Raw genomic sequence first — 27,351 nt, forward strand, 5'->3', positions numbered from 1 at the left:
AGGAAAACATGAACACTCGTATACATGAGTGTTCATAGCAGCATTATTCATATTAGCCAAAAAGTGGAAATGTGAACCTAAAGGAAAAAACTAAAGCAAAATTAGTAGAAAGAGTTTATTGGGGCCAAGTTTGGGGACTGCAACCCAGGAGTCTAGATTCAAGTTGCCATAAATATGTGCTCCAGATTAGCAACAGTTGCAAGTGGGTTTTTAAAGGGAAAACAAGAGGAACTTTCTTTGTTTTGTTTTGTTTTTTTGAGACGGAGTCTCGCTCAGTTTCCCAGGCTGGAATGCAGTGGTGCGATCTCAGCTCACTGCAAACTCCGCCTCCTGGGTTCACGCCATTCTCCTGCCTCAGCCTCCCAAGTAGCTGGGACTACAGGCGCCCGCTGCCACGCCTGGCTAGTTTTTTGCATTTTTAGTAGAGACGGGGTTTCACCGTGTAAGCCAGGATGGTCTCGATTTCCTGACCTCGTGATCCGCCCGTCTCGGCCTCCCAAAGTACTGGGATTACAGGTGTGAGTCACCACGCCCAGCCCTTTCTTTGTTTTTGAGACAGAATCTCAGTCCGTCACCCGTCTGGAGTGCAGTGGCGTGATCTCAGCTCATTGCAACCTCTGCCTCCTGAGTTCAAGCGATTCTCATACCTCAACCTCCCGAGTAGCTGGAATTACAGGCACACACCACCACACCTGGCTAAGTTTTGTGTATTTTTGTTTTTTTTAAGTAGAGATGGGGTTTCACCATGTTGGCCAGACTGATGTCGAACTCCTGACCTCAAGTGATCTGCCCACCTCAGCCTCCCAAAGTGCTGGGATTGGCCTGAGCCACCACGCAGAAGAGGCACTTTTTCAGTTGTTTACCAATAATTTACATTAAAATAACATAAGCTATTGATGGGCTATACATTGTTCTTTGTATCACATATTCCAGGAACAACAGGAAAGTAATGGGTGAGGCAGCTAGTTAGGAAACTACAGGGGAGAAAAGAAAGAAGAAAATGGCTTTAAACAGTTGCCCCCAAGCATGGGGCAGGGGTGTGGGGTCATGGCTGAGTCCTATACTCAGGTCTCTCTGGACGTGATACATTTTGCATAAAAATATGGTAGAACAGTACATCAGAATATTATTCATCAATTCGAAGGAGGTACTGATAGCATGCTACAACACGGATGAACCCTGAAAATATGCTAAGTGAAAGAAGCTAGTCACCGAAGGCCACTGTCTTTGTCTGTTTGGGCTGCTATAACAGCATACCACAGGTTGGGTGGTTTATGAACAGCAGACATGTATTGCTCTCAGTTCTAGAGAACAAAGTCCTAGATCAAAACCTCTGTGTAAACGAGATTGAAGTGAACTCTTAAGGATGAAGAGAAAGGCGGAAGACAGTTCAGTTCAGTTAGAGGGAATAGCAGGTGGAAGGTCTTGAGTCAAAGATGTGGAGAAATTGAGGAATTGAGAGAAGGCCAATAAGGCTGGACCCTAGAAAGCAAGGGGGAGAGTTGTGTCAAATGAAGTTGGAGAGTTAAGCAGGGACCATACCACACTGGGTCTGTAGGCCATGGTAACAGTTTTTATTTTTGTCCTAAGAGCATGGGCAACCACTGAGGAATTTTCAGCCAGTATGTGTATGTGTGAGAAAGACTAACAGGTATACATTGTGACATGATATAGATCTGCAGTTTTAAAAGATCATTCTGGTTGTTTGGTAGAGAACAGATTGGTAGAGATCTGTGGTGGATGCTGGAAGACTGGTTGAAAAGCAGCTGGAGTAGTCCAGGTGAGAGAAGATGTGACGTGGACTAAGATGTCAGCAGCAGAGGGGGAGGAAGTAAGCTCGATAGGACTTGGTGGCGGTTAGGACAGTGCCTGGCACAGTGCCTGCCACACAGTAAGTGTTCAATAAATGAATGAATAGAATTGAATGTGGCTGATTAGGGAGAAGAGGGTCTTAACGAATTTCAGTTTTCTGGCTCGATCATCTGTGTAGATGCTCTTACCATTCACTGAGATGTGGATCCCTGAGGAACACTGGGTTTGGGGGGAAAGATGGTGAGTTCAGTTTTAAACATGCTGAATTTAACATGCCAGTGGAAACGTCAATTAGGCAGTAGAACCTCTGGATCCTTCTGACTTCCCGCTATATGCACCATGTTGCCTCTTAAATTATCATGTAGGAGATTCTTTTGGTGTCCTGCTTTGATTTCTGGTTTTATGGCTTTAGAAAACAAATAACTTCATGCTAGCCCAAGCTGGTTTACTAGACGGCTTTGGGGAAAAAAAATCTGATTTGGTTTACAGTTCAGGAAAAAAGAAAGGGTTGGGCTTTGTTGAGGGGTAAACATATTTCTTCTAGCTTTGCATTGATGGCTTGGTTTGGTTCTTGTCCCTGGATGCCCCAGCTTGGGGCTTGAGGCACTTGCTGTCCATGTGCCAGGATTGAGGTGTCCAGAATGTGCTTAGCTACAGCATAGGTAAATGTCCTGCACATTGATCCAGGGATTTTTATCTAATTAACAAAACCCTGGCTGTTAAATACATTTGGCTGTCTCGGGGCCTCAGAGAGGCTGTCTGTTTATTGATTGTTGTATCCTTTTGGCTGGATGGGAAGATATTAATGCTGGCATCAGAGCAACCAAAACATCCAGCTCTCTTAATCAGGAAGTATGTAAATATCCTTGTGGCTTGCAGTGGATTGAAACAAAAGCTTTATCCTAGACCAAAGGTCAAGGCCTCAAGGGCATCACTCCTGTAATTTGATACTTATAGTGAGAGCTTCTGAAGATCCTCACACAGTTTTTTGAATGCTAGGGTATACACAGGTTTTTTGAATGCCTTTCCAGGATTTTGGAAAGGCTGCATAATGTTACAGAAAGAATGCAAGAGTTTTAGAATTAAAAGACCTCGTTTCTACTTTTGACATAGTTATAACAAGCTATGTGACCAATTAATAAGTCACTGAACTTCCCTAAGTCTTAGTTTCCAAGTCTTGTTCATGGGGTCCCCACTGGTAACTTTTAAATACAGTTCTCTAGTGTTCAGAGAAAACTGAGTCCTTCTGGAAGGGTCCAGATCACACACTGAAACCCTAGGTTTGCTCAAGTAGACCTTGTACCTGTCAAGCAGTTCTACAGAATGGCCCAGGGCCTGGCTTCTTTTCTGGGGTATGTGGCTTGCTGTGGCTCTGATTGCTTGTTCCCAGGTGATGGAAGGCAATTGGGAAAGACTGGATTAGCAGCTTCTCTATAACTTCATGGGTTGGTGAGTTGTGGGAGCAGCTGGTCAACTGCCCAGAAGCCCTGCGGAGGCAGACAGTTGGCCATGAGCAGAGAACAGCCAGGGCCTAACGCAGTGGGCCTGGAGGGACAAGTCATGCCACTGAAAAGGAGCCCAGCCAGCCCTGTGTGGCCTTAGGCTAGTCTCTCAGTTTCCTCGGGAGCCTCCACTGTAAAATATCTTTGATATTACTTGTCTGATCACTCTCCCAGGATCTTGTGAGCATTTCAGGCACGTGACTCCTTGTCTGGAAAATTCCTCATCCTTCGGTCATCACTGTCACATCTTCCTGAAAGCCTTCCCTGATCCCCCAGTGATACGGCTCTGATGAGTGGAGGGACACCAGGGCTCCTGTCTCATGTTGAATTAGATGAGACGGCACGGACACATGTGGATTGGTTTTAAGGAGCGGAGAGTTTAATAGGCAAGAAGGGGCAAGAAGGAAGGGAGAAGGAAGAAGCTCCCCTGTACAGAGACAGAGGGAGGGGGTCTCCAAAGCCAAGAGAGGGAACCCAACCTGTCATGGATACCAGCCAGGTATATACGGAGGCTGGAGGAGGCGGTATCTGATTTGCATAGGGCCCAAGGGATTGGTTTGACTAGGCATGTCATTCATGTACCCTGCAAAAAAGCTGCCCTCCCACCCTAGCATTTTAATATGCAAATGCAGGGCACCATGTCCTGAGTAACTAGAATTACAGGCATGCGCCACCACGCCTGGCTAATTTTGTATTTTTAGTAGAGATGGGGTTTTTCCATGTTGGCCAGGCTGGTCCTGAACTCCCAACCTCAGATGATCCACCTGCCTTGGCCTCCCAAAGTGCTGGGATTACAGGCATGAGCCACTGTGCTTGGCCAGGTGAACCCAGTTTTTTTAATGGCCTTCATTTGCATATCAAAGGTTGCCAACCTGGCTCTAAGAACAGGGCTTTCCCAGAAACTTTTCTGGAGATGCTTTAAAAAACGAAAACTTCCCATGGACCTCTTTTCCTCTTTTATCTGCCTGAAATAATTTCTGAAAAACTCCTACAACGCCAGTATCTGTGGATTCCCATAGCACTATGTACTATATAAGTACTGTGTAAGTGAGAGCACTTGGAATGGGTTATCTGTTTCCTTATCTCCCTCACAACACTGAGTTTTGGAGGGCAGCAGACCATTGCTGTGTTGTTTATCACTGTGCATGTAAATAGTTGCCAAATACTTACTGAATATTATTGAAAGTTTGTTTTTTGTTTTGTTTTGTTTTGAGATGGAGTCTCGTTCTGTTGCCCAGGCTGGAGCACAGTGGCACATTCTCGGCTCACTGCAACCTCTGTCTCCCAGGTTCAAGCCATTCTCCTGCCTCAGCTTCCCTAGTAGCTGGGATTACAGTTGACCGCGACTGTGCCCAGCTAATTTTTGTGTTTTTAGTAGAGATGGGGTTTCACCATGTTGGCCAGGCTGGTCTCGAACTCCTGACCTCTTGATCCACCCACCTTGGCCTCTGAAAGTGCTGGGATTGCAGGCGTGAGCCACCGTGCCCAGCCATTGAAAGTGTTTTGTGTTTCGTTTGTTTGTTTCTTTATTTCATTGAGACAAGAGCTTGTCTTGTTGCACAGGCTGGTCTTGAACTCCTGGGCTCAAGCATTCCTCTTGCCTTGGCCTCCCAAAGTGCCAGGATTACAGATGTGAGCCACCACGCCTGGCTAAAAGTGTTCTGTAAATGATAAAAAGTTAAGCAAACTTTGTAGCTATTACAGTCATAATAAACGTGTAGACAGAGGACAAACAAAAATGAAGTAGTTTGATCATTTATTCATTAAACAAATAGTGCCTACTATGTGTGGCACTGTGCTTGGTAGATCAGTAGTCAGTCAGGACATGTACAGGACTTGCCTCATGGAGCTCAAAGCCTTGTCAGACATGAATCCTACAAATGCGAATTTACAGTTAGTACAAATGCTACAAAGGAAGGAGACAGGGAATCAGGAGAGCCAGTGACAGCCGGATTTCCCCTGGTCAGAGGAAGCTTGAGCTTGAAAGTGAAGGATAAGGAAGAGTTTGTCTAGATGGAAAAGGGTGGGAAGAGCTCTCCTGGCACAAGGAACTTTTTTTTTTTTTTGAGACAGAGTCTTGCACTGTTGCCCAGGCTGGAGTGTAATGGCGCAATCTCGGCTCACTGCGAGCTCTGCCTCCTGGGTTCATGCCATTCTCCTGCCTCAGTCTCCCAAGTAGCTGGGACTACAGGCGCCCACCACCACGCCCGACTAATTTTTTGTACTTTTAGTAGAGATGGGGTTTCACTGTGCTAGCCAGCATGGTCTCAATCTCCTGACCTCATGATCCGCCTGCCTAGGCCTCCCAAAGTGCTGGGATTACAGAAGTGAGCCACCGTGCCCAGCAAGGAACTTTTATTGATGAGAGCCCTGCAGGAGGAGGAAGCAAGGCCACTGTGAAGGACTGAAAAAGGCCAGTGGTACTCCAGCTAGAGGAAGGTGCCAGAAGCCTAGAATAAGCAGACCCTGCAGGGCATCAGAGGCCACATGAAGTAGCTTTGTCTTTTTTTTTTTTTTTTTTTTTTGAGATGGAGTCTCGCTTTGTCACCCAGGCTGGAGTGCAGTGGCGCGATCTCGGCTCACTGCAAACTCCACCTCCCAGGTTCACGCCGTTCTCCTGCCTCAGCCTCCCAAGTAACTGGGACTACAGGCGCCCGCCACCTCGCCTGGCTAATTTTTTGTATTTTTAGTAGAGACGGGGTTTCACCGTATTAGCCAGGATGGTCTCGATCTCCTCACCTTGTGATCTGCCCACCTCAGCCTCCCAAAGAGCTGGGATTACAGGCATGAGCCACCACGCCTGGCCCTGTCTTTATTTTTACAGCACTGGCAGCTGAGATGGGTTGAGAGGGGATCAATATGATCAGCAACCATTCTTATGACTGAGGAACATGAGGAACTGATGGGAGTGCCTTCCTGTTTGTATGTGTCAGGCATCATCTTGGGCATGGTCCTGCCCCTTGAGGGACCACAACGCTGTAATCTCTCAGGGCCTAACAGCAGGGGCAATTGTCAGGCTCTGCCTCCCTACCATCATTTCTGTGGCCCAAATGCTGTCTCTCCTCTGAAATCCTGGCTTAATCAAAATCATAACACAATTCATGTCAGCACAGCCAGAACCAATTGGAATTTTTCTCCCAAGGAATTTTCCTGGAAACTGAGGAACAGAGATAAATCCAAGAATGTTGAAAATGATCAAGCCAGCGTGTTACTGTGCTTCTAATATTCACTTATGCTGCTTGCCTTGTAGTTCCTGTTCTGTCTCTGCCTTTTTGAAAAAACCTCAGAAAATTTCACTTTCTGAACTTTGAGGCTCTACTATGTCCTGCCTCCTTTATGTTCCTCTCCTTGTGATTCTGTCAATGGATGCAGATATAAGAGGATTTTTTTGTTGTTGTTGTTGAAGACGGAATCTCTCTCTGCCGCCCAGAGCAGAGTGCTGCAGTGGTACGATCTTAACTCACTGCAACCTCTGTCTCCCGGGTTCAAGCGATTCTCCTGGCTCAACCTCCAGAGTACCTGGGATTATAGGCATGCGCCACCACACTTGGCTAATTTTTGTATTTTTAGTAGAGACAGGGTTTCGCCATGTTGGCCAGGCTGGTCTTGAACTCCTGACCTCGTGATCCTCCTGCCTCAGCCTGCCAAAGTGCTGAGATTACAGGCATGAGCCACTGCACCTGGCCTTCAAGTGGATTTCTTATCATTAGCAGGAAGCAGTGGTGAGGACTTTGGAGTCTGACAAAACAAGGCTTGAATCCCAGCTGTGACCATTGGTTAGTTCTGTGACCTTGGACAAGTTGTCTAACCTCTCTAACCTTAGATTCTTTATCTGCAAAGTAGGGATGATAATTGACCTGCCTCACACCATTGCTGTGTCATGTTTACTGATTCATCTCCTCGCTTTTCTCTCCAGTTGCTTCTTGTGTATTTCTCCTCACCTAGGCTGTGAGCCCTGTCACAGCGAGGTGTATGGCACTTCCTCCTGCCTTCACCATAGTAAGTCACACAAGGCTGGCTGGCACTCAGAAGGCACACAATACAGATGGAGTCTGGCCCGTTGATTGATTGATTGATAGAAACCTTGTTTATTCTCCAAAGGCTAACCAGCAGGAGAGCACAGTCCTAGGCAGCAGCTGCGCAGGCTGACTGGTCTCCAGGATCCTCCATTCATGTGGATGGGAGGCTCAGGAAGGCTGCATAAGAATCCTCTTTGAGGCTGGGCTGAGGCTTCCATCTCAATGCCCTTTTGTTTAAGGGATAGCACCCAGGCCTCCTGCGAAGCCTGTGTGTTTGACCAGCCTTTGCAGATGGACAGTGTACTGGGGCGGGATGTGAAGCACAAACAATTGAGGGAGGCCCCTGGAATTCCCAGGGGCTCAGAGTCCAGCAGGGGTAGGGAGGAGCAGGATCCTTCCCAGGGCACATCAGGAGCTCAGTCAAAACCTCTAGGTGGGTCAGACAGGATCTCAGGCACTTTTGTCTCCAGCCTCATTTCCTTTCCAGTCTTCAGGTCCCCACTTTAGCTTCTCTGATGGTCAACATCCAGCCCTCTTTGGGTGCCTCTAGGTATGAGGCACTCTCTGCCTCCTGAACAATAGGCAAATTCTGATTGAATATACATTCATTCTTTTTTCTTTTGAGGTATAATTCACATACCATAAAAGTCAACCTTTAGAAATATATAATTTAGTGGATTTTAGAACATTTATAAGATTGTACAACCAGCACCACTAATTCCAGAATTTCTAGAATGTTTTACCACTCTCCCACTGCATCTCAGACCCCCAGAAAACTCTGGTTCCAATAGTAGTTACTCCCCATTCTCCTCTCCCCTTAGACATTGCAACCACTAATCTGCTTTCTGTTTCTGGATTTGCCTGTTCTGAACATTTCATATAAATGGAATTATACAATATGTGGCCTTTTGTGTCTGGCTTCGTTCACTGAGCATAATGTTTTCAAGGTTCATCTGTATTGTAGCATATATCAGTACTTTATTCCTTTTTGTGGCTGAATAATATTCCATGTATGGGTGTACTACATTTTATAGATGTATATCCATACAGGATGTCATTTGTCAGTTGATGGACATTTGTGTTTCCACTTTTTAGCTATTATGAATAAGGCTGCTATGAACATTCATGTACAGATTTCTATGTGAATGTATGTTTTCATTTCTCTTCAGTATATACCTAGGAGTGGAATTGCTGGGCCATAGAATAACTGTGCATTTAACATTTTGAGGAACTGCCAAACCGTTTTCCAGGATGGCTTCACCATTTTACATTCTCAAAAGCAATGTGTGAGCGTTCTACCTTTTCCACATCCTCACCAACAATTGTCGTCATCACTTATAGCCAACCTAGTGTGTGTAGAGTGGTATCTCATTGTGGTTTTGATTTGCATTTCCCTGATAGCTAATGATGTGAGCATCTTTTTGTGTGCTTATTGGCCATTTCTGTATCTTCTTTGGCATTTATTCATTCTTTCTTCTTTTTTTTTGAGACGGAGTCTTGCTCTGTCACCCAGGCTGGAGTGCAGTGGCACGATCTTGGCTCACTGCAAGCTCCACCTCCTGGGTTCATGCCATTCTCCCACCTCAGCCTCCCAAGTAGCTGGGACTACAGGCACCCACCACCACGCCTGGCTAATTTTTTGTAATTTTAGTAGAGGCGGGGTTTCACTGTGTTAGCCAGGATGGCCTTGATCTCCTGACCTCGTGATCCGCCCGCCTTGGCCTCCCAAAGTGCTAGGATTACAGGCGTGAGCCACCATGCCTGGCCAATTTTTGTATTTTTAGTAGAGATGGGGTTTCGCTGTGTTGGCCAGGCTGGTCTCAAACTCCAGACCTCAGGTAATCTGCCTGCCTCAGCCTCCCAAGTGCTGAGATTACAGGTGTGAGTCACTGTGCCCGGCCATTCTTTGGCATTTATGCATTCTTAAGGCCTGTTATGAGCAATGTCTTATCAGGCATTGAGGAGGAGAAAAATGTATCATGATGACCTCTGTCTTTCAAGGAACTTGCGGTCTGGTAAGAGAACTGTAATTAGTACAGGTGAAAAGTTAGGGCTTCACAGACAAGGTGTCGTTTAGTTTGAGTCTAGAGATAGGTAGTATTTGTATACAAGGAGCTTTGCGGAAAGACTTTCTGGGCAGTTGGAGTAATGTAAGTAAAGACAATGTGTAATTAGTAGTAGAAAACAGTTTTATCTTCTGATTAGCTCTGAAGTAATAGTGTGAAAGCACCTGGCATAGCACTTGGCACATGACGGGCTGTCATGTGTTAGCTCCCTTTGCAACTCCCCTCATTTGGTCCCAGCTCTGTCTTCTAGGACTACATGGCTTCCTTTTCCTGTTCCAGATTTTAAACTCTTAGGAGACAGAGCTCCAAGCTATATGAGCCTTGGTTCACTAAACTGTCGTTTCAAGTCTCCTCCTCATCCTAGTCATTTTAAAATGAAACAGCCACAAAGTTTTGGTGCCCTCTCTGAATTCCAGTGTGGCATGACCATTATTGTGAGGAGCAGGGCAACCATCCCCTTTGTTAAAGATTTTATGCTTCTATTGATATGGCCCGACCTTGTATTGGCTTTCTTGGCAGCTCCCTTATACTCCTAGGTTCTGTTAAGCTTGTAATCAGCCCACCCTTCTGAGATCCATGGCTTCTTATGTCCTGTAACCTTTTGATTGGATTTGTTTGCAGAGCTTATTTTAACCTAAAGGTAAGGACACTTTAAGGCTTTGTATTTGCTTGTGAATTTGTAATATTTGAAATGTGAATATATACTATGTGATAGTAGGGTGGTATGGAGACTACCAGAAAGAAGAAAGGATAGGCTTGGACCGTTCTCAGCATGAGACTAGAAGGGAACTAGAACTTCCAAGAGAGAAGATTCTAGGAAGCAGGACTAATCAGAAAGTATCTTCATCCCTCAAGTAAACTGCTTTCCACTTAAGGCTTTTCCTTATTTTCTGTCAGGTGATTGGTCCCATCAGACAACTGTGGTGTGCTGACACATGCTAAATGTGGGAAAGAAGGGAAGAATTGGGCATATGAGCCCTGGAAGACAGTGTGGCTCCATCCCCAGATGTTTCTTTCTAGCCTTTTAAACGTTTTTTTTTTTTTTTTTGAGACGGGAGTTTCGCTCTCTCGCCAGGCTGGAGGTGCAGTGGCGCCATCTCGGCTCACTGCAACCTCCACCTCCCGGGTTCAAGTGATTCTCCTGCCTCAGCCTCCTAAGTAGCTGGGATTACAGGCGCGTGCCACCACACCTGGCTAATTTTTGTATTTTTAGTAGAGAAGGGGTTTCATCATGTTGGTCAGGCTGGTCTTCAACCCCTGACCTCGTGATTCACCCTCCTTGACCTCCCAGAGTGCTGGGAATACAGGTGTGAGCCACCGCGCCCAGCCTGGCCTTATAATCTTCACCAGTCATTTACCCTTTGTAAGACTTGGGCTTCTTTCAGAGGATCAAATGAGATCATAAATGTCAAGTATCTGTTGCGTAGTAGGCAGCTCAAGAAATGTGAGCTCTTTTGAACTCCACCATTAAAGAGCTTTGCAAAACAGTGAATTGTGCTCCCTGAGCCTGTGTAAACATCTCTGGGCACCTGTGATACTTAGCACACTTGTTTCATTTTCTCTCCTCCAGCTCAGAGTAAGAGCTCCTTGTGGGCAAGATTCATGTCTGATTCATTTCAGTGTCTGTCAATGCCCAGCACAGAGGCTGGCTTGGAGATGTAACTTTAGTTTTGTTGAATGAGTGAAGGCCACACCTTTGCCCGAAGAGGCCAGGTTTTATGATTGGCTTTTCATTGTCTCTTTTTTACTGGAAATTTTGTAGGATTCCTGAACTTCACAAAAGGTGGCTCAAGTACCAACACTGTTTGAGAAGTTTGAGCCACTTTTGTGTCTCACTGCTGTAGTGTGACAGGTTTCCTGGCAACCAGCCAGGAAGCCTGCTGTGGGGCCGGTAGGTGGCGCCTATGACCCTTTCCCACAGCTCAGGTCCTGCACAGGCCTTTGCTTCTCACCACAGCAGCTGCTGACTCTCTGGGAAATGCATATATTAATAGCTCTGAGCAGGGGTACCCAGATGAAGGTGCCTTGGGCCACTCCCTCCTGTTTATGGCCTTGTATTGTTGGATTTTCGTGTTTCATGCAGTCTCAGCCTTGGCACACACTGCCTGGGGAAGCCAAGATGTTTGCCATAGAGGATCCCAGGAGGTCACTCTGGAAATGTGTGCCTCTGGCCCATCCTTTCTGGCGTACTCTGCCTCTAGGAAGTCATCCCTGTGGCTCGCTTGCTCTGAACTGTACTCTCATGGCACCTTCCTCTAGGTTGCTTGCTTGTATGTTAGCTGTTTGCCCAGTGTGTAGCTGTCCAGTGAATGCTTGGAAGGCAAGGATACCACAGAATTCATCACAGTACCCTGAGTGCCCTACTCAGAGTCCTGTAATAATCAGTCGTCAGGAAGAGTTTATGGAATGAATGGATGCGTAATAAGTAGTACCTCAAAAATTGTTATCCACATTGAAGGGTGTTCTGCAAACGAACTAGCCTTACTCTGCAAAAAATGTCAATATCATGAAGATCAAAGAAAGGTTGAGGAACTATCCTAGATGAAATTGAAACATGTGCAGTGTTTGGTCCTGATATTGATCCTGGCTTGCATCTGGATCACAGGGGGAGATTGCTGTAATGAATATTGGGATAATTGAAGAAATTTGAATATGGGCTATATATTAGATTAAAATAGTATATCGATGTTAAATGTTCTGAATTTTATCTTCATTAGTGGTTCTGTAAGAGAATGCTCTGGTACTAGGTACCAGGTGCATGTACCAATACATCCGGTATATGCTCAATGAAGTATTTGGGGGTAAAGGGGCATAGTATCTAAAATTAATTCTCACATGGTCTAGCAAAAAAAAACAGAAAAGGAATAGAAAAGCAAATGAAGCAAATGTAAACAGGATATGAGTGAAGGCTGTTTATTTATTTATTTTTTGAGATGGAGTTTCGCTTTTTTTGCCCAGGCTCGAGTGCAATGGCGCCATCTCGGCTCACGGCAACCTCCGCCTCCCGGGTTCAAGCGATTCTCCTGCCTCAGCCTCCCGAGTAGCTGGGATTACAAGCATGCACTACCACACCCGGCTAATTTTGTATTTTTTAGTAGAGACAGAGTTTCTCCATGTTGGTCAGGCTGGTCTCGAACTCCCGACCTCAGGTGATCCACCTGCCTTGGCCTCCCAAAGTGCTGGGATTACAGGCCTGAGCCACCGCACCTGGCATGAAGGCTGTTTGAAGGGGTGTGTGTGTGTGTGTGTGTGTGTGTGTGTGTGTGATTTTTGTAACTGTTCTATTAGTTTGAAATTATTTCAAAATAAAAAGTTAAAAAATAATCTAAGCACTTTAATGTGTGCCAAGTTTCTGTAAGAGGATGGGACAAAGAATGATCACCCAGTGCTGCCCTTTATTCAGTTGATCCAGCAGGTATTCATTGAGGCTGTGGTTCAGCTCCTCCACTGTGGGCCTCAACAAACACAACAATTGTCATAATAGCAACTAAGATTTGGAAAATGTACGTGCCCTCACAAACATTATTTCCTTTGGTCATCTCAGCACCCGTGTTAGGTAGGGCTGGCAGGCTGATAGAGTAAGATGACTGAGGTTCAGAGACAGTAGTGTGGTCTGCCCACAGTCACACAGGCTGGAAGAGACAGACAGAGGCAGGCTCATATATAGGTCAGTTTTTTCCAAAGGGGATGCTTTCTAGGCCTCCCTATCTGTGTGTGTAAAAGGAAGATTTGGACTGATTAATCTCTGCAGATCATTCTTGAAGTTCAGAAATTTTAAAGTTTTCTGTGATAGGAAATAGCCAGTTATGAAACATGCAGACACATTCCACAGTACACTTGCATTTGTGGTAGGTACTGCATACCTGCCAACCTCTCCCCTCCCTCACTGCCTTGACTCCCTTGGAGTTCTCCAGGCAAGAGAGAGTGCTCAGTGGGCCATCTCACTGGGAGTGAGAGCATCTGGAGAGCTTCTTTGCGGAAGGGTCCCCAGCTAGGTATTGGAGAAGGGTGCTCAGTTCAAGTAGCAAATGCAGAAGTTGCTGGAGAGGCCTTGTCTATGGAGTTGAAGCACCAAGACCCTGCCTGAAGTCTGCTGTCCCAGGTTGGGGGTCTGTGAGCAGCCTTTGCTTCCTTGCCCTGCCCCTCCCAGCCCTGGCTGGCAGGGTAGATAAGGCACAGATGGAGGCTGCCTGGGGATTCTGGCCCCAGGCACCTTGCCTCTGCTCAGACAGCAGGGCCTGGTGCTGTTATTACTGTAAACAGGGCCTTCTGTGAGGCTCCAGCCAGGGCCCTGTTGCCCAGATAGCAATCATGATTGGGTCTGCATGGCTCAGTGCTTCCAGGCCTCTGATGCAGGTGGAATAGGGCTCCCTACCCTTCAGCCCCTCCCCAGCTGCAGCTGAGGGCTGGTTCATGTGAAGGATCCGGAAATCAGTTGGAACAATGCATCATTGAAGTTCAGTGGCTGCTTTGTATTGATTGGTCCTAAAGAAAGAGGAAGAAAAATCAAGTGGTACCTCCCTCCCCTGAGTGGAAGAGCTAGTTAGCCAGAATAACTCAAAACTGCCCCTGTGTCCCTTTCTGGGACTCTTTTCCTCCCTCCTACAAACAGAGCCTGGGGAGTTGTCTTTTCTTTGGAAGTCTTGCTGAGTGCTATGTCTGCTAGGAGACTACTCAGTTTTCATTTTGATGCCGCACATATTTAGAATCATAACATTATAGAGCTGGTAGGGACTTCAGAAATAATTTCATTCAATTTCCTTCTTTTACTGCAGATAAAAGTAAGGACCACAAAGACATTTATTGTGGTCACATAGCTAGCAAGTGATAGAGCCATGGCTGGAATTTGTGACCTCTAGCCCCTAGGCCTATATCCACAAATGTTCTCAGCCCTGAGACTGGGAAGCTGCACCCACACTCTCCTACATACACATAGAAGCCTGAGTTCTTTGAAAAGGACAAGCGTACAATTATAAAACAGGTAACTTCCAGCACCAGACAGAAGTATTGGAGAGAAGTTAATGTAGGTAAGTGCTGTAAGACATTCATTCAGACCCCGAGCTTTGTGGTGTGCCAACTGCTATGGCAGGCACCTGGACAGAGAGATGAAGACAAGTTCTTGTTTCTAGAAGGACATGCTGCCTACTGGGGAAGTTAGACCTGTGGACAGTATGATAAGTACATTGATACAGGCTAGTACAGGGGATTGTGGTGGCAACAAGGCCATCTGAGGGAAGGCTTCTTAAAAGAAAGTATAGGTTTTTTTTTTTCCCTAATAAAGTTTTATTTTAAAGAGTAATAGTATGGTCATTGTTATAAAAACAACACAACTTCAAACAATACAGAGGCATTCACAGCAGAAAGAGAAAGCTTGACTGCTTCGTCGCGCCTTTCCCAATCAGTGGTAATAGCTGTTACCTCTTTGGTCTTTAGCCTGCTGGACTCTCCAGGATCACTGGTGGATGGGAGCAAGCTATGTTTTTCGCGACCGATTTGTCCTTCTCCTGTGGTAATCTTCAGCTCTTGGGTTAGGGAACCTTCCCTCTCCTACCGCTGCCCTTGCCTGGGAATTTTAGACAGATCATTTATCTATCCTCCAGTAATTTTGAGCACTTACTGTGTTCCAAGTTCTGTGTATACCTTTTCATGTGTCATCCTAGTTCTCTGTCATTTCTTTAAAATCAAGTGAACACGAATTGGAAAGTGATAAGAATAGCATAAGCTCTTCTTATGCTATTTTCCACAGTGCTTTATTGCATCCCAAGTGTTTTTACATATTTTGTCTCACTGTCTCTTCATAGCACCCCATGTGACATTTATAGTAGGGTTGGTGAGGTGCTCTCCATTTTTTTTAACAGATGCAGAAACAGGCTTAGAGAGCAGGAGCTATCATGTTTCAAATGAAGGAAGCAGTTGAGATTCAGAGAGGCTAAGTCACTCATTCATCCACCACTCCTCACCTAGTAAATAACAGAGCCTGATTTTGTTTCTTTTGTGTGTGTTTTTTTTTGTTGTTATTGTTATTGTTGTTGTTGTTGTTGTTGTTGTTGTTGTTGAGATGGAGTTTCGCTCTTGTTGCCCAGGCTGGAGTACAGTGGCGTGATCTCTGCTTACTGCAACCTCCGCCTCCCAGGCTCAAGTGATTCTCCTGCTTCAGCCTCCTGAGTAGCTTGGATTACAGGTACCGGCCACCATGCCAGGCTAATTTTTTATATTTTTAATAGAAACCGGGTTTCACCATGTTGACCAGGCTGGTCTCAAACTCCTGACCTCAGGTGATCCACCTGCCAGAGCCTGGATTTGAAATGAGATCTTTGCTGCTGATTTTTCTGACCCACTCTACTGCTTGAGAGTTGTGCAAGAGCTTGGATTCAACTCTGGACTTTTTTTTTTTTTTTTTTTGACTTGGAGCCTCTCTCTGTTGCCCAGGCTGGAGTGCAGTGGCATGATCTCAGCTCTCTGCAACCTCTGCCTCCCGAGTTCAAGTGATTCTCATACGTCAGCCACCTGAGTAGCTGGGATTACAGGTGCCTGCCACCATGCCCGGCTAATTTTTGTATTTTTAGTGAGACAGGATTTCGCCTTGTTGGCTGGCCTGGTCTTGAACTCCTGACCTCAGGTGATCCATCCGCCTCGGCCTCTCAAAGTGCTGGGATTACAGGTGTGAGCCACCATGCCTGGCTTCAACCCTGGACTTCTAATGTGGTCTACTCTTGTGTCTACTTCCCTGGGCAGTCCCCAGATAGGGGTCACCTACTGCTACCCTGCCAAGAAGGAGACCTAGTTCATTAGGGAAGGGCCTTCCACAAGTCTGGAGTGAGCCCAGAAAGGCCCACCATGCCCACCCTGCCTCCCTAGCCCCTGGACACAGGCTGCTCTGGCCTGAGTGGCAGCCTGCGTTAAGCGTTCTACTCATGATCTCAGGGATGATGGAATCCTAACCTTTTCGGAGATACTGTATTCTGTCACAAGCATTGCTCTTTTTAAAAGAGATTAATTCACTTGCCACATTTTGCCCATTGGTGAAAATCACAGGGGAGAGCAAGGGTGGCTTTCTCAGGCCTCAAAGGCCCTTTCAGCCGCTCTCAGTGGGCAGCCCGCCCCCTAGCTGGCCCAGGACTTTGAAATGACTGCCCGCTGGGCATTCACTTGCAAAGCAACACAGTGAAATGCAGGAGACCTGGTTTGTGAAATCCCAATTTTCTGAGCTGCTCTGCACAGAGGGGAGGCAGGGGAGGCGCCTACCCAGCTCTTTCAGAGTTACTTGTGGTTGAGTTCTCTTGTGGTCCTTTTTTTTTTTTTTTTTTGAGGTGGAGTCGTCGCCCTGTCACCCAGGCTGGAGTGCAATGGCGCGATCTCAGCTCACTGCAACCTCCACCTCCTGGGTTCAAGCGATTCTCCTGCCTCAGCCTCCCGAGTAGCTGGGATTACAGGTGTGCGCCACCACGCCCGGCTAATTTTTTGTATTTTTTGTAGAGATGGGGTTTCACCATGCTAGCCAGGATGGTCTCGATCTCCTGACCTCGTGATCCACCCACCTTGGCCTCCCAAAGTGTTGGGATTACAGGTGTGAGCCACTGCACCTAGCCCGGTCCTTTCTTGATCTACCAGGTGCCACCACTCCTTACGAAGTTCTGTTTTAATCCTTAAAACCACCTTGCACAAGAGGGATTAATATCTTCCATTCCATAGCGAGTAAATGACAGAGCTAGAATCTGAACTCTAGCCTTTGGACTCCAGGGTTCTTGCTTTTTTTCCATTACACCTCAGCCCCAAGAGACTGCAAAGAATGATGCTCAGTCAAGAAGCTGGGCAGGGCTGAAAAACTGGAGTCTCACTGAAGAACATCAAGATTTCCTCCTCTGAATGGCCGCTCAGGTTTGTAGAGCCCTTTCCTTCATGTTTCAGTGCCGCCTCCTAAAACTCCTGTGACTCTGGGAGAATTGTGATCCTCAGTGGACCTATGAAGAAACTGGTGCTTAGCCAGATGATGTTCCTTCCTTTAGGGCATTAGAATAGTAGGTGGGAGAGCTAGAGCTAGAACCCAGGTCTCCTCACTCTCCCGAGATTCAGTGAATCCCGAGATTCATTGCTGAATGAATGAACAAAGTGCCTGGAGCCAGCCTCGCCGAATTATCTAGGTCATCCTGTGTGATCACATCTTAGAATCCCTGGGTATTGGCCAACCTGCCACTACCAGCTTGAGAGTGCAACACTTTGTTCCATCAAAACGATGGAAGTGAGAGGATAGTAGGGTCTGTATTGAAAACCTGCTGTGTGCCCAAGGCTGGGATCTTGTAAATTAGAGATTATTATCCCAAAGGTCAGAAGACTGAAAATTAGAGTTGATTTGCTTAGAGTTATCTAGCTGGATCAGAATTCAAATCAAGGTCTGACTTACTCCAACACCCTTTATTCGTCCACTTCTTTTTATTAGACTGCACTTAGCCCTTGAGGGGTAGTAGGAAGAGGCATTTCAATCTTCTTTCTTCAGCCCTACCTCTACAGCAGTGCTGCTTCCACAATTTTCTATTGAATTCTAATGAATTTTCTATTTTAAATTTTAATGAAGTTAGCCCGACTAATTTTTTGTATTTTTAGTAGAGATGGGGTTTCACCATGTTAGCCAGGATGGTCTTGATCTCTTGACCTTGTGATCCACTCGCCTCGGCCTCCTAAAGTGCTGGGATTACAGGCGTGAGCCACGGTGCCTGTCCTTGAAGAGGGTTCTGAGGCTCTTTCAAAGGCTCCACAGCAAGAGCTACTGGGAGAGATTTGTGATATCCGTCTTAGACGTGGCAGTGCAGGACAGTAGCACGCATGCCAGGAATCTGTTAAACCTTTAGATTGAGCTTTTATCCTAGTCTCCATTACTGATTTCATGGGGGCTGTGAACACCTGATCATTATATGTAAAAAAAAATTTTTTTGAGTGTGTGTGCTCCTATGCACTTTTCTGGAAGAAATTCAGTCGTAGTCGCAAAAGAGGCCCTAGCTCAAAAAGGTTTATGTCCACTGCCACTGCCTCGGCCTCCTAGTCTGACATTTGAGGCCTTGTGTTGGCTCTGCATACCTCAGCAGCTGTCTGTTTCTCTGCTGTGAACTTCCACCCAGATGGAGCTGCCTGATGGTCTCTGAATGTTCCTTTCCTGCTTCGCAGTCATATCCTGTTTCTTGCCTTGATTGACGTGCACTTCCTTCCACTTCTCTAAACTCTTCCCCTTCTTCAAGACACAATTCAAGTTTGTTGCCTTCAGAAACCTCTGATTTTCTTCAGTCTATCCTGATTTTCTAGCCTTTTGGACTGAGGGTCAGAGAAGCGAGGCCATCCCATCAGGATCACAGGGTCAGAACCATGCGCTCTCTACCATATCACGTGGCCTGCTAAACGAGGAGAAGAGGTTTTGTAAATTAGACAGGATTCTTAGCTTCTTTAACATTCTTGGCCATAGAAAATTGTTTCTGCATAAAAGAAGTTTAACATTATATATAGTAAGAGACCTTCACCAGAATAAATCCTCCAAACTAGAGGTAAGAAAGGAAGGTTTCCTAACCTCTCTTAATACTCTCCCCTCACATGTTGTGCCCCAGTCATACCAAACATCTCAGGGGGTCTCATGTACCCCATGTCTGCTCCGGGTGAGGAGGACCGCCTCTACCTGGAATACTCCTTCCCCTCCCTCACCCCCTTTTGTTTGGCCAGTTCCCCTTTATCAGCGCCTCCTCAGAGAGGCCTTTTTGGCCACTGAGACTGGGTTAAATTTCCTTGTTGTGTACCTGCAACCCAAAGTCCCATTTATAGCACTCATGAGATGTGCAGTTCTGTGGTCCGTCTCCCCCTTGGGCTTTGATAGTACCTTTGAAAGTATTTGAGAGAAGCCTTAGTACATGATGTTTCTCATCATCCTCTCAAGCCTTAGTTACCTGCTAACATCAGCAACACAGAGATTTTATTTGACTTGGTCTGTAGGGACATTTACTATAGATTGTGGTACAAGAATGGTGCTAGGACTCAAACCCAAGCCTTTGGACTCTCCATCCTTTGGCTAGAACCCACTGAAAAACAGCCTCCTAGCTTCCCAAACCCCTTCCTCCCTTTCTTGGCACTGTGTTCTTTGATATGCTGTCTTGAGCCGTGTCTTCTCCTCATCGTTATCCAGACTCTAGCACAGGACCAAGTGCATGTCATACCGATTCACTGAAATCAGTGTAGTGTTTGTCTTTCATGTTATCTAGAGCCACGTTCTGTGTGGAGGAAGGGTGGTGAGGTGAGGTGGAGCCTGGCTTTAAAGTCACTGCCAGCCGGTCACTGCACTGCCCATTAACTAGCTGTGTGACCTTAAGCAAGTCATTTCATTTCACCGAAGTGAGCCTGTTACCTTATCCCTGAAAAGAGGCAATTACTCTTAGCGCCTTAGGTGGTGTCAAGAGTACATGGAATCATGAATGTAAAGTACCTGGGGTAGTTGCTGCTTGTAGAAGGTGCTCAGTTCATTCTATTTACCCACCCCTACATTGTTGGTCCCCCTGTTCCTGGGAGCCAAAATTCAAACTTTTAGTGGGATACTTTGAATTCTGTGTTTGTTAATTTATTTAACAATTATCGAGCTTCTACAATGTGTTAGGCACTGGCATATAGATTCCGGTAGGGTCTATGTGGACTCTCCTAGGAACCTAATCTATTGTTTCCATCTTTCCTTGGGTTGAAGGATTTTCAATTTCCAAACAACCACATTACAGATAAACTTGAGGAATGTAATCATTTTGTGAACTGAAAACTACCTAGATAAGACATGTCATTAGGCATTCTGTTCCTAGCATTGGGAAATTAAGGAAGAGCTGTGCACTGGATGAGTCAAGGAAGGCTTCCTTCTCAGGAGTCCACAAGCCATAAGGATTGTATTAAATAGCATGAGGGGAGAATTCAAATAGGCAAAGGGTCAGGGAGAGAGCATTCTGGACCAAGGGAGTGAGAGTGTCAGAGTATTAAGATAAGGAGGGACCATTCTTTTCTCAAAGGGTTTGGAAGATAACAAGGGGGACGGACTGACTTAAGGGAAGAAGAAAGGTAGGGGAAGCCTTGATGGGGCAGAATGGCCAGAGGAGCTGAGATTGGGAATGTAGTCCTCAAAGGCCTCTATTTCCCGACTCATTCAGCCTCTGTTTGTTGACTGTGTCATTTTTTCTATGGTTTTTTCTACTTTTACATCCATGATAAGCCATACACTGAAAATATTCCTCTGTCTTGTTTTAGGCTGTTGTCAGAAGGTGCAGATGTCAATGCAAAGCACAGACTTGGCTGGACAGCACTCATGGTGGCAGCCATCAACCGAAACAACAGGTGAGAGACCTCCTTCCACACAGGGCTCCTTTAGGCAGATCTCTGCAGACCTTGCTCCTTAGCACTCTCCCACCTGGTGTGCCTCCCTGCTGTCTTCTCCAGAGGCAGGGAAATGAATTCAGATGGAGGTACTGGACTTCACCTGATGCATTGGACTGTATAGTAGCTGTGGACAGGAAAGATGTAGCCTTGAATCCCAGCTCCCTCAGTCATTGGCTTTGTGACCTTAGGCAAGTCATTTGCATTATTGTAGCAACCAAATGTTTGGAAGCCTGTTGTCAGTGGTTGTGTGTATAGGTGCAAGTTATTGTCATGTTCTGTTAACCACTGTCTGTTGATCTTGAGAAGTCTGCAGTTACTGTCCCCAGTGAATGCTCCTCCAGGGGCTTTTTCTTTGGAGGTTCTGATGGAAACTAAGAAAGATGGGGGACTTCTTTCCCTCCCATTGGAGGCTGTGCTATTTTCCTGTCCCCTCCCCGATCCTATCAGGGTTGTAGCTGTTGTATGAAGATTGAAATAGTTTACTTTGTGTAGTGAGTTATCTAATTCTCACAATCACTCCACTAAATATGTAATGCTCATTTTGTAGCTCAGAAAACTGAAACCCAAAGAGATAAAGTGATTTACTTGTGTCACATGGACAGGATTTACAGCCTGGTCTGGCTGCCTGTAAGATCCGTGTTTTTGGGTTTTGGGGTTTTTTTGAAGTACAGTCTTGTTTGGTCACCCAGGCTGGAGTGCAGTGGCACGATCAATGGTTCACTGCAGCCTCGGCCTCCTGGGTTCAAGTGATCCACCCACCTCACCCTCCTCAGTAGCTGGGACTACAGTTATGCACCATCACACTGGGCTAATTTTTTTTTTTTTTTTTTTTTTTTTTAAAGATAGGGGCTCACTATGCTACCCAGGTTGGTCTTGAACTCCTGGCCTCAAAGTGCTCCTGCACCCTCAGCCTACTAAAGTGTTGCGATTACAGGCGTGAGCCACTGTGCCCAGCCGTGGTCTGTGTTTTTTACTTTATCTCATTGCTACCTCCCGATGCCAGATACCAGCCTAGTGCTGATGCTGCCTTTACATTTCAGTCTGTTCTGATTTCTGCCTTGGAGTCTGTATAATTCTGGAAGTGCTGGAATGAAGTACACGTTTGCTCTAGCTATGATTGTTCGAAAGAATTGATTAAATAAGAGCAAAAAGGGATATTTTCAAAGAAAGCAGACTGGGTGCTTTAGTAACAGCCATTTAAATTGATAGTTGGAGGTACCAATTTCAATTCTTTCTGCAAGTAGGTGTTTAAGGCATACTGGCCACCTGTGAAAAGATTGTAAGTGTGAAAGAATAAATGTAACTGGGATTTTATGATATAGAGGTAGTACTGCCTCAGACTGACTGAGAGTTAGCTGTACATGAGATGGGTCTCTCTTTTCTGCTCCTTTGTTGTGGACTTACTGTCAGTCACTAAGTTTCCTGATTTGCTCTCTTTAGCTCCAAGCACCTATTCTTTTTTCTTTTTTTTTTTTTTGAGACGGAGTCTCACTCTGTTGCCAGGCTGGAGTGCAGTGGCCTGACCTCAGATCACTGCAAGCTCCGCCTCCTGGGTTCAAGCAATTCTGCTGCCTCAGCATCCCAAGTAGCTGGGACTACAGGCACATACCACCACGCCCAGCTAATTTTTTTGTATTTTTAGTAGAGACGGGGTTTCAGCATGTTGGCCAGGATGGTGTCAATCTTCCGACCTTGTGATCCGCCTGCCTTGGCCTCCCAAAGTGCTGGGATTACAGGCGTGAGCCACCGTGCCCGGCGCACCTATTCTTTAAAAGCAAAATTGATATAAATAGGCTTTGTAGTTGAGACCTAGAGTCCAGTCCTGGTTCCAAGCCTTAATTGGATTTCAGAGCTCCATGGACAGCCTGTTTCTTCATCAGAAATTAATTATTTCTGTGAACATTAAGTAAATATCTGCCTTTAGCCAGGCCCTGTGCTCGTGTTTGCAGAATCTGAGACCTTGGGGAGTTTGCAGTCTAATGGGGAAAACAAATGCAAGTAAAGAGACATAGTATAGTATGATCAGTGATTTCAGAGCAGTGTGTATGGGATACTATTGAAGCAAAGGGTGTGAGGGGACTCAATGTGGCAGCATAGTAGATTCTCACCATATTCTTTTGAGAATCAAATAAGGTAATGTATGTGCTACAGGTTATAAATGGTGGATTGTTAGTCCCTCATGCCCCATTAGATCTCTGTACACAAACATGTGTTATTCTATGCCACTGGTAGTTCACTACATGCACCAGTCTTTTCCCCCAGCTTGTAGGTGTTTCCCTCTGCAAGAAACAGCCAGTGGTGCTAAAGAAGGAGAGGTGGAGAGGTGTGTTCCCTTCTGTGTGTAGTATTTTCAAGGTGGAGACTGAATAGGAAACAACACAATGCTTAAGAATACTGTCAATTAGTGATCAGTTGGCTAGTAGATGTGCTTTTGGGGACACATCTCTTTGAATCTAATGAGTTGTTGGCTTAACTGATTGCTCTGTCTTTATCCAGAGCTGTTAGCAAATCAGTGATGCTTGTTGAGAAAAGTGAGAGTGTTGGCTTGCTTTGGTTCCTAGGACTAATTAAGTATCCATTTCGTGACCTTCTCTTCCTTCCACTATCCAGGGAGGACAGATTTTTACTGAAAATGGCACACTCTTGGCTTGGATTTATGTATTCATATCACAGAATTTTTTTTGGCCCCTACTGTTTGCCACGTACTGTTCTGTGTACTTGAAATAACATTGATGAAAAACAAAGATCCCTGCCCACATAGAGCTGCTTTCTGTATTAGTTGTGGTCCTTTGGTAGAGAAAGGCGTGGATAGACAATAAACAATGAGTATAATGGATATGTAAATTATATAGTATATTAGAAGATAAGAAGTGCCATGGGAAAAAGGAAAAGTAGAACTTGTTAAAAAGGGAATACCAGGAGTACATTGGTCAGGGTGAGTAGGCCTCATTGTTAAGATGTGCTATCAGTAGTCTTGAAGGATTATCATATCCATACCAGCACAATCTGCCAATAAGTTTTTCCTTAGTAGAACTATACTGGTTTTCATATAATCAGTCACCAAATCCTTCCAGAATCATATTGGTCGGGCCTGAAATGCTACCACCTTTGAATTAGATTTTGATGAAGGGAAGATAGAGGGGGAGCACCCTTGATTCAAGGCTGAAAACGGAGAACCTTCACCTCCTTTAGGATGCAGGCAGCCACAAGCTCAAGAGAGAGATCCTCAGAGTAGCCCAATCATTTCACGCTAATGCTGCTTAATAATATGTTAAGTCTTTAGGGATATGGAATACAATAGTCTCTGTCCTTAAGGAGCTTAACGTCTTAAGAATTTCTAGATCTGTATGTACTTTTTATTTAGTTTTGAATAGGAAATAACAGTGCTATATAACTACATTTTAAAAATATGTACAATAGTTTAATTTATAATTTATTTTCTCCTTTTATTTCCAAAAAGAGTTTGAAGTGACTTAAATTAAAATACAAATATAAATATACACAGGAGATGTACTACGGAGAGGGAAAACTTAGGATCAAGGATTCAATGAAATTTCCATTATTGGTGTTACCAAGGAAAGATGATTGTATATATATGGATTGAGAGCAGATGATTCTCTTTTCTGAAAATAGATTTATTGTTTTTGTAAAAATCATATAGAAAATAGTAGATCACCTGAATTCCTCATCTAGAAATTGTTATATATATTGTTTTATGTACAAATTTAAAAATGAATGGGACCATCCTGTATTCTTCTGTATAATGTTAAGTATAACCTAGGGAATTGAGTAATTACTTTAGGTTGAGTTTCCTGATAGGGCAAAAAAGGGATACAGAGAGTTCTATCTTTGTATATTTATAATATATATATTACCATTATGTATATCCAGCAAACATATTTAAAAACTGTGTGGTGTCAGATGCTAATGTGCTAGGCTATCAGGAATTCAGAGAATAAGCAGTCACAGCTTTTGCCTTAAGAAGCTTACTTGGACTGCCAACATCAAGGACTTGAGTAATGTGATGGCCATTGTCTTCAGTAGCCGTGCTGCCAAAGCTTTACCAGCATTCTACTAGGACAATCCTTTTGCCAGCCCTAGTAACAGCTTGGGTATAGTATTGACTCAAGGAATAGTCACTGGGGGTCTGGCCCCCTTCTCCACAGTGAGCCCTCTATAAGCCTCATGCCACAAGGCACTTGTTTAGCTTGAGTCTGGGTGTCTCATTCTATATTGCACTCTGACCCAGTCCAGCTAAAGGCTAAGCCACAGAGTCCCAGAATGATCACTGTGACTTAGCATAGCCTTCACCGGCTTGTGCAAATATACACAGCCTTCAGCTAAATTCAATTAGTTTTTCTTTAAGAAGGGAAAGAAATCCAATTTTACCAAACATGGACAGACGGTGGAAGGCACTTTGATGTTACAACCTCTCGGTGATGCTTTACTTAGTCACAAGTTCATAAGCAAGAAGGCTTAATTACTTGGGAAAACACAGGATTAAAACTGGACACAATGGCTGAGTATCCGCTCTCGGGCGACTTGATTCGAACCCATGCACCCAGTTCGTGTGTGGTGCAAACTTTGATGTGTGCTATGACAAGCTGAAAGTCATGACCCCCTTGGGGAAGCTCCTTCAGATGGCATTTGCAGGATGTGTAGGCGGAGAGGCAGGGCCTGCCAGGCCTGTTTGCTCAACTTTGATGTCCAAGCAGCCACAGGCTCCGCTATTTGCTCTTCCACTGAGGGATAGATTGGGAGCCTCCTACCTTTCCCAGTGAACAATGACCAGCAATGAAGTGTGACGACTGTTGACCATTCCAGAAGTCTGGCGGACCAGAACAGGGCTTTGGGAGGTGCAGAGCCTGGGGGGCCAAAAGCTGTTCATAGGACAGTCATTTCTCCAGATATAGCTTTCCTTAAAGCTCTAGTGTTGTTAGGTGCTTGCAATGGAGATAAAAATAGTCTCATGAGTTTTAGCAGGTTTTAAGTACTCCTTGGCCCTCTGTTCCAGCAGCACTAAGATACTTGTAAATTGGAAGTTTAAGTCGTTCCTAGTCCCTTAGTTACAGTATATGTGCAGAGGATAGTGGTTTGGAAGAAAAATTGTATGACTTAGATTCTTATAATTTCTAATTCATAAAAAAAGATGTCAAAACATCTATCTTATAAAGCAGTAGTACCCAGAACATATAAAGAAGTCTTACAAATCAATAATTTAAAAAATCAAATTTTTTTAAATGGGCAAAAGATTTGAGCAGATGCTTCATCAAAAAAGAGACGGGTGGCAGATAAGCACATGAAAACATACTCAGTGCAAACTCAAGTCACAATGAGATACTACTACATACCCACTACGGTAGCTAAAATTTAGGAAAACTGACAATACCAAGGGCTGACAAGGATACAGAACAATATTGATAAATCACTGATAGGAAGGCATAATGGTATAGCCACATTGGAAAACACTTTGGCAGTTTCTTATAACGGTAAAGTATACATTTACCATACCACACAGCAATAGCAACTCCTAGGTATTTGCCTAAGAGAAATAAAAACATACATCTGCAGAAATACCTGTATGTAAATATTTATAGCAGCTTTATTCATGACCACCAAAAACTGGAAATAACGCAAATTTCCATCAACTGGTGAATGGACAAATTGTAGTACATCCATACAGTGAAAACAGCCAAACAAACAATAACAACAACAAAAGCACCATGCTAAGCTAAAACCAACACAAAAAACCACCTACTCTGTAATTCCTTGTATATGACATTCTGGAGAAGACAGAATTTTAGGGACAGAAATCAGATTGGTGGTTGCCAGTGTTTGGGAATGGGAGGAGAATATAAAGGAACTTTGGGGGATGATGGAGAAGTATTCCATATCTTGATTATCATGTAGGTTACATGAGTGTATATAATTATCAAAATTCATTAAATTATATATCTTGAAAAGGATGAATTTTATGATGTGTAAATGCTACTTCAGTAAACTGACTTTAAAAACTTTTAAAAAAGCTGTCATCCATCTCTTGATTTTCATTATTAATTGTGACCAGTGGCATACTGAGAATTTATGTTAGTAGTATCAAAATTAATTCATATTGTTAATGGTCACCTGGAATGTTGTGAATTCTTATTGTCGATGATATCTCACATTAGAGTGATATGCATTCTGATTTTTAGTAGGGAATGAAGATTTGTCGATTCCTACTATCAGTGATGTAATGAAGTGTAATAACTGATGAATAGTGATAAATTCACTTTATGAGTAGTATACAGTGGACTTGTATAAATTCATAAAGTATATGATTCTTCATTCCAGCAAGGAGAAAGTTGAGGGTACAGACTGGGAACTTGCCTCTCCCCCACCATTCTTGGGTTCCTTATCTCTGGACTGTCATGCAGGGAGACCACCTATATAGTGAGGCCATTGTGGTGCTTCGGGAACCAAAGATCCTGAAAAGGGAGGCTGGTGTGGGGAGATTTTGATTTGATCCTGCTTGGGCTTGGTGGTGGCTTTTGCAAGCCCCTGCCTCAGAGAAGGTGAGAACTGCAAGGC

At 44.7% G+C, this 27,351-nt stretch overlaps 1 protein-coding gene across 2 annotated transcripts in view; it reads left to right on the forward strand.

Annotated features, from left to right (window-relative positions):
- Positions 1-27,351, forward strand: part of CLPB (ClpB family mitochondrial disaggregase) — a 148,416-nt gene that overhangs the window by 10,282 nt on the left and 110,783 nt on the right. For both annotated transcript variants that reach the window (XM_017894472.1, XM_017894473.1), the window contains exon 3: positions 20,653-20,739. In XM_017894472.1, coding sequence (XP_017749961.1) covers positions 20,653-20,739 — 87 coding nt within the window. The remainder of the gene's footprint in view (positions 1-20,652; positions 20,740-27,351) is intronic.

Source organism: Rhinopithecus bieti, unplaced genomic scaffold (genome assembly GCF_001698545.2).
Source record: "Rhinopithecus bieti isolate Rb0 unplaced genomic scaffold, ASM169854v2 scaffold_21412, whole genome shotgun sequence".
NCBI classification, from domain to species: domain Eukaryota; kingdom Metazoa; phylum Chordata; class Mammalia; order Primates; family Cercopithecidae; genus Rhinopithecus; species Rhinopithecus bieti.